This window comes from Astyanax mexicanus, chromosome 11, assembly GCF_023375975.1.
Source record: "Astyanax mexicanus isolate ESR-SI-001 chromosome 11, AstMex3_surface, whole genome shotgun sequence".
NCBI classification, from domain to species: Eukaryota; Metazoa; Chordata; class Actinopteri; order Characiformes; family Acestrorhamphidae; genus Astyanax; species Astyanax mexicanus.
In genome coordinates, this window is record NC_064418.1 from 40,733,151 (window position 1) to 40,741,388 (window position 8,238).

General features: G+C 38.4%; 1 protein-coding gene across 1 annotated transcript in view; it reads right to left on the reverse strand.

Annotated features, from left to right (window-relative positions):
• Window positions 1-5,684, reverse strand: part of col18a1a (collagen type XVIII alpha 1 chain a) — a 133,555-nt gene extending 127,871 nt beyond the window's left edge. Inside the window, exons 1-2 of the mRNA XM_049485367.1 lie at window positions 5,574-5,684; window positions 5,381-5,460 (exon numbers count right to left, since the gene is read on the reverse strand). Coding sequence (XP_049341324.1) covers window positions 5,381-5,460; window positions 5,574-5,584 — 91 coding nt within the window. The 5' untranslated portion in view covers window positions 5,585-5,684. The remainder of the gene's footprint in view (window positions 1-5,380; window positions 5,461-5,573) is intronic.
• Between the last annotated feature and the right edge of the window lie 2,554 nt (window positions 5,685-8,238).

Here is an 8,238-nt window from a genome sequence, read left to right on the forward strand (position 1 = left end):
TCTGACTTCGAAAGAAATAATGGTTGATAATCATTAAAATATGTCTAATTTTTAGTGTATTAACACACTATTAAACCAGCAAAACTGTGCGCTTCTGGAGTTTAGTATATTTTTTAGATTATAAGGTGCACTATCAATAAAAGTCTATTTTCTGGTATATTTTCATACGTAAGGTGCACCCAATTATAAGGCGCATTAAGGGACACTAGTTAGAATTCATACTTGAAGTAAAAAGGGTGTTGCCATGTTTCCCTTTTAATTTAGCAGGTCTCGCAACTTGGAGGGCACCTTAGTAAACAAAACTGTAATTCTTAAAAAAAAAATGTTTCTTTTAAAGTCATATGAGTGCTGAATATTAATCTAAACAGATATCTCTCCTGAAAACTGTTTATGAGTGAAGAGCTTCTGTTAAGTAAGCTTAGAATTCCAGTATTTTGTCCAAGGGTGAGCGCTAGCCACGGTTAGCAAGCGCTTAGCCAGACCCAGTTAGCAGCGCTAGTGAATACCATTTGATAGCGCTACACTGAGGAACCCTGAGTGTTCCAGTAAATCAGGAAGCTATCAGCTAGTGGTTTGTTCCATGTAGCTTGTTTTAAAACGGTAAACACGCAGATTACATTTTGATATACTCACCTCTAAACAGCAAAACAGATAGCACTGTGGTTAGCGGCTAATGCTAATGCTAATGCTGCTGAACTCAGCCTCAGCACTGAAATACCTTCACTGAAACTCCTGTATATTGCTGTACTTCAGCAGAGAGGCTTTACTGCTCCTTACAACCTGATTATAAGGCGCACTGATGATTTATGGGAAAACGAAATGATTTTAAGTGTGCTTTATAGTTAAAAAATACAGTACATTGTGAAATACAGAATTTTGTATGCATTATCAATCAAATTTAGACATGCCCCCCAGTATTTATTTATTTATCTGTTAGTGCTGATTTCCAGTACAGTTTTTCACTTTTCTGATTACAGTGTGATGTGTTAAATGCAGTAAAATACAATGAGTGTTAAAAAACAATTAAAAGTAGCAGAAAAGTAAGAAGAATGAAGGCAGTGAGGTTTGCTGGCGCACAGTGCACACACTGCTGGTTAAGAGAGTATTGTTATTGTGGTGAACACGCAGCTCTCAACAGGACCTTCCTGCCTCCCAGCGCTCAAGCATCCACATGTGTCAGGTGGGGGTCCTTGTTTGCTGTGATTTTTAATGCATCCTCTCATTCGGCTATTAAACGTGCCAGCGGGGTGTCCCCTTACAGCTGTTCCCCTGCGGGTCTGCTCCGCTGCCTCGGGCTACACGCGCTCAAAGAGGGGGAACTGAGCGCATGACAAAAGGAATTCTCAATTCTCAGCCAGGCCTGGGAGGGGGGCTGCATTTCGGACCTCAGCGGCCGCAGGACAATGCCCCTCTCTCATACATGTAGATCTGCCCTGACAGGGTACAGTGTCAGTCATTCTGGGGAACTTCATGTCTGGAGTGGTTCATTGGGTTGAAGACAGATTTTCTTAGAAGCTCCATTCTTTCTGAGATGTCAGTCCAGATAAGGCAAGCTTGCCCCCCAGCATGTTTCATACAACAGCTGAAAACACACCACATGGACTAAAGTACTAAGACACCTGCTCGTTTACAGTTTCTTATAAAATCATGGGAATTAATAAAAGAGAGTTATCCTGCTTTTGTTGGAGTCTCTACTATTTCTACTAGATTTCCAAGCACTGCTGTGAGGATTTGATTGAATTCAGCGATTTAATCAAGAGTAAAAGTGAGAGTAAGGTCAGGATGCTGGATAACAAAATACTGTACTTGTTGGGAACCTATGGGACACATGTATCTCAACCACTAGCCTATTTTCACAAGATTTGACCAGTACAGAGAATGATGCAACTTTGTTAAGTGAAAATAAAGCAATGGAATATGGAACACAATAAACTGCATATTGCATATTAGCATGTTATCTGAACCTGATCTTTAAACATGGCCCTCAACAAACGATCTTCTTATTTCTGTAAAACCTCTACTCTATCCTATATAGTGTGTATCCATGGCTAAAAAAGCACCATTATTCCTTATATTCATCTGATACCGCTATCAATATTACAATCTTGAATTTCTGGCCATTGCCATACAGTCTAATACTTTTTCTTTAAAATGTAATAAATAAGGATGCACTGGAATTTTTGGCCCGAACTTAAACAAAATTCTGAAAAGGACTGAAACACAGTTTTTACAGATTTTATTTATTTTAAAACCAATTTGTTATTTTCTAAGGAATCATTACAAGTAAAAAAAATACTTGGCTTTTTCTCTTATTTGTCTGAAAGTATGTTTTGGGCTTTTTGGGGGAAAGTCATTACAGTAGCTGGATATTCAGTGCATCTCTACTAATAAGCTTTAATTATTATTTTTAAATTAAAGCAAGCCTCTAAAAGAAGTATACTTTTCTCAGACATATAAAAAAACTCCATTCATACAAGCTAAAAACATTTAATCACACAGTATTGTGATGGATGGTGTTACAGAATCAGATCAGATTGATCCTTTTCCATCCTCAGATACCCAATCCAATATTGTCCTTTCTAAACTCGGCCTAAAACCAATACTCACCAACATCAAAATACCATCTTTAGCTAGAAATGTCTAGAAATCCAAACCACCAATCTTCTCACACTAAAAACAATTCTTCTTCTCTTAATAAACTTAGTAAACATAATCAGGCAGAGTGAACTTTTCTTACTCTGAAACTCATAACAAGCTTTTTTGTCCATATAAAAGTTATAGAGGCCGCTGTTATCACAGTCAATCAAATATTTATAGGGGGTTCTCAGTTTCTCTTAGCCTCATATATACGACACCTGTACAAGCAACAGACAGAGCGTCTGCTAAATGAAATGCAGGCTTGCAACAAGAGTTGTGGGTTAATAATTCACACTGGAAGAAGCCAATCCTTTCAAAAGAGCACTTGAATGTGGCCATTCAAAGCCGCTATCGCCATAAAATTACGAAGCAGGCTGTTCCTGACAAATACTCTGCACGTGGTGAGTAAAAACTGAAAGACTGCAGACTTACGAGGGTCACAAAAGACAAGTGCCGTGGGAAATTTGGTGGGACTTGACCCCTTCTTGTAAAGCTAGGCATGCAATAAATGTTACAGCTGAAACCAAATCTACAGGACATGTCAGCACTTAGTGACTCTTTGAAGAGAGCTCTTAAAATTAGCATTCTGAAGTGATTTAGTATTTTAAGCCTATTCTTAAGTCGGTTATCTGACTATAGGTTACCAATTTGGATTCCCGGCTGCATTAGCTCAGGCAGCAGCAGCAGCAGCATCCTGATCTTCCCGGCAAGATAACTTGTATATTAAATAGAATGATTAAATGAACAGGATGTAAACAAGCCGGTGTCATTGTGATCCAGTATGAATTCAAAGCTGCCAATACTAGCCTATACAGAAACCAATGGAAAACCAATGCCCAGCATTAGCACATTAAAATTAGACAAAGCAGGTAGTTGAAGCAAGCATTTCAATAAAACTTACAGTAAAAGAAAAATTAATGCGATGTGCACAACCTTATGTCACTGTGATCCAGTATGAATCCAAAGATGCCAATACTAGCCTATATAAACCAAAGTCAATCTATTTTCCCAGCAGAAGAACTGAGAGAGAAGATTATTATAAAGAATAAAATGAAACGGACAGTGGAAGAAGTAATAAAAAACATGTGCACTATCCAGTATGATTTCAAATATGCCAATTCTAGCCTATATTCTATCCTAGCCAATGGAAAGGAGAACTTGCATATAAAGTAAAAAAAAAAAAAACAATTAATTTAGCATTTTAATGAAGCCTAAATTGGATAATTACATGAATGCTGTCTTCAGAACCGGGTGTCATCATGATCCACTATGAATTCACAAGTAAAGAAAACCCTAGCCTATATAAACCAATGTAAATCTTGCCGACAGGAGATCTTGTAGAAAAATAGAAAAAAATATCACATACACAACCAGTAATTATTGTCGTACAGTGTATATTAAAAGGTACCAGTGCTAAACTACATAAACCAATGGAAAAACTCTCTTTCTAGCATTTGATCCTGCACACCTTGCAGAGTGGAAGATTAAATAATCACCATGTTCTCCAGCTGGTTCCACTGTGATCCAGTATGAACTCAAAGATGCAAATGCTAGCCTATATAAACCAACGAAGATAAAGTATTGCGGATGAGGCAGACAGACAATGAATCTAGCATTTCAATAAAATTTGCAGTTTATGAATGGTGGTATTGTGATCCAGTATGAATTGTAAAAAAAAGTACAAAGGTTTTCTAGACAGTAAATCATTTAAATGCAACTACACCATAATACACAACCTGGAGTTATTGTGATCCAGTATGAATTCAAATGTGCACATGCTATTCTATATTAACCAATGGAAAAGAGAACTTGCAGATGAAGTAGACAAGACAGTCAATCCAGTATTTCAGTGAAACTTGCAGATAATGCTATGGGCACAGCCTGGTGGTATTGTAATCCAGTATGAATTTAAAAAGTACAAATGGTAGCAGCATATACAAACCAAAGCAAATTTACAGCTCTGGAAAAAAAAAACAAGAGACCACTTCAGTTTCTCTAATTTTGCTGTTTATATCTATGTTTGAGTAAAATGAACATTGTTGTTTTATGTTTTATTCTATAAACTACGGACAACATTTTTCCTAAATTCCAAATAAAAATATTGTCATTTAGAGCATTTATTTGCAGAAACTGAGAAATGGCTGAAATAACAAAAAAGATGCAGAGCTTTCAGACCTTGAATAATGCAAAGGAAAAAAGTGCAGAAATCAATATTTGGTGCAATAACCCTGGTTTTTAATCACAGTTTTCATGCATCTTGGCATGTTCTCCTCCACCAGTCTTACACACTGCTTTTGGATAACTTTATGCCACTCCTGGTGCAAAAATTCAAGCAGCTTGGTTTGATGGTTTGTGATTATCCATCTTCCTCATCATTTTTACGTGGTCTCTTATTTTTTTCCAGAGCTGGAACCTATCAGCCAATAAAAACTGAATCAGAATGTGCAATCCTGCAATATCATTATCTAGTTTAAAGACCTGAGATTCGGGCTGGAGACAATTTTTTATAGTTTCCCAGCTTTGGAAACTGGGAGATTTCTGCAAACTTTTTTCAAGTGAAAAAAAATAAAAAAAAGTCACGAGGAGCTTTTTTGATGTGTGTAATCTTACTCAAACCGAGCAAAGCACTGAGCCCACAACAGCAGAGGCTACAGGACGCTCGTGTTCACCCCGGAGGCTGAATAAACTTATGCATAAAGCAGCATATATGCACGCGAGCGCACGGCGCAGGTGCCGGACCTACCTTGCGATTGCGCGGAAGCTGCTGACCACAGGGAGATCCACGCGCAGAGCAGCAGCAGTGGCTCCAGCCACGACAGACACCTGCAACGAGGAGGAACACGGGGGTTCTCCATGGAGTCTCACACAGCAGAGCACAGAAAACTCATGCAAAACTTGAGAAAGCGCGTGAAAGTTGAGAGAGCATCACGCGTTACCTCTTTTCCATCTCCGTCTCGCCACCGGACCCGTTCCTGAAGCTGCCCGGAGCGTACCGGCTGAGAGCAGCTGATGCGCGCGCGCGAGCGAGACTGTGAGGAGGGAGAGAGTGAGGAGGGGAAGAGGCTGAGCCACACCGGAGTCCCTCCCAGGGTCCTAACGAGGGACAGATGATGCTAGCAGGACCCCCCCCCCCCCCCAACTCCCCCCTCTGCCCTGCCCCAAGACAAAGGCTACGTTCACATTACCAGGCTGAAGTGAATCAAATCCGAATTTTTGCTCAATGTGGCTCAGATCTGATTATTTTCATGGCTGTGTGAACGTGCCAAATCCGATTTATTTCAAATCAGATCTGAGCCACTTCCATATTTGGTCCTAAATCGGATACGTATTCTATCCATGGACATGATTTTCTTGGTCGGGTTGATGAGGAGTGAAAAATGTTCATCAAAAATATTCCAGGAATGTACAGAGAACTCACAACATGGAAACAATGTAAACTCAGTGTTGTTTTTTGTGTATGCTTTCAATCGATACCATTGTCCAACAACGCAAAGTGAAGAATACAGTTAGAAGCTAGTATAATTGCAGAGTCATAACTGTGATAACAATTATATTTTTTTGTGTTTGTGTACTAAATGGATTGGTATGTTAAAATAGGTGTATTAATCTCCAACCTGCCAACTAATTAACCTGTTTTACATCGCATGGGTCATTAAAGCATTGCCAGAGTCATTAAAAAGTGACTTACAGCAAGTTAAAGTTTTAAAATTTTAGTGCTCACTCACTCAATAAAAAAAGGTAATGCCAGTTGTTCTTTTTTTAAGCTGTAGGCTAATGTGATCATTGCTAGTAGTCTCTTAATTTCTAAAATGTAACTATATTCTATTCACTTCATTTTTCACTGTAACTGTATTGGATTATAATTTTATGAATTAACAGTATGTATTCTGATTACGTATTGCTGTTACATGTAATCCATTACTACTCAACCCAGATGTACACAGAGACCCCAAAATTATAGAAGTTTTGCTTAGATACACCAGTTATACACCAGTTCACTGATTAATTACAGATGTACTGATGCTAAATTTAGGTTCTAATGCAGTTTGTTGAGAAACCTAATACCCAATATGATATGGAATCAGTTGTTAAGGCAGAAATAAAAAAACATGGCTGTGTGGATGCAGTGCAGCGTGTTTACAGACATTTCTGCCATTTTATCACATACTTCCTTCTTTTATTTGAGGTTTACTGCTGTTGATGGAATACGCGTTAAGTTAACTGAGCGTGCTTGTAGCATTGACTGGATGGAATATGTTTTGTCCAAACAGGAACCCACAAACTTCTTAAATCACTGCTGAGGGCTTAAGCAGTCTGTCCCTCTCAGGTATGTCTAGGAATGGGCCTTAACCTCGGAGGAATGCTTATTGATAAGACACAAGCCATGAGTGTGAGCTTTGGTTACAGCAATTTCAAATACTTTCCTTCTAGGCAAACATTCTCAGATAGTGTGTGATTAAGCAGAGCGCAGTGAAGCATGGATGAACCTGTGGCCTTTACAGGTGCCCTTTAAATATAGTCGTAGGTTTCCCTGAAACAAGTAAAATTAGCTGTTGTTTTGAGTAAAATATCGTTAGTTATTTTAGTTTAAAATCACAGAAAAGATGCACAGTTGTACTATGAGTAAAGCCATGTAGTGGAGGGGGTGAATTACAGCAGTGTTATACAGCTGCTGTTGAGACTTCACCTGAGAGTGCTGAAGGTTGGCCAACAGCAGGCACTCGTTGAGGTACCACACACATATCCTGCAGGCAGGGCTGGACTGGGAACTAAATTTAGCCAAGAACTCCTAAACTGGCCTATTACAATCCCAGAAACTCCAAATGGAAAACAGCCTAACCTCAGGAATAGTGTTGGCTCTATCCACTCCTTATAAAGGCCTTTCTCTGTTAATCTACTCTTTGTTTCTTATTATTACACTGCAGCTACAGCTTAAATGTGCTTGTTAGATATGGCTGATTAGTGTAGTGAAAGTTATTTGTAATTTTATATTGGAAAACCAATGAGCTAATGTTAGGGAGCAGAAATGGTTGGTAACAAAATATACTGTTGTTATTGTTGTGTTTATGTTGGTTCTGGTTATTTGTTGTTTTTTTTTCAATCAAGTTTTTATTTTATTTTGTACTCAACACACATTATATAGAGAAAGCAAAATGAGATTCATAGATCCATATATTCCTACATTTCCTTCCGGATAAATAAAGTATCTATCTATCTATCTATCTATCTATCTATCTATCTATCTATCTATCTGTCTGTCTGTCTGTCTGTCTGTCTGTCTGTCTGTCTGTCTGTCTGTCTGTCTGTCTGTCTGTCTGTCTGTCTGTCTGTCTGTCTGCCCTTGCATATTCCATATTTCAGCATTATTGTTGTTGTTTGCCTCTGGAACCTCTAGGGGGCGCTGAGCACAAATATGATACACTCTTTCCAGAACTTTACGCTAAAATGTGTCTGGTTCCCTTCCTTGTTTACAGGTGAGCAAAATGCATAAAAATGGTACTTATTTGTATCAAAACTGGTATAAAACAGTAGATGAAATGTTTTAATTGTAATCCTGAACTGTTTATAAACAGAAAAGTTAAACCTAAGATGTTTCCTTTG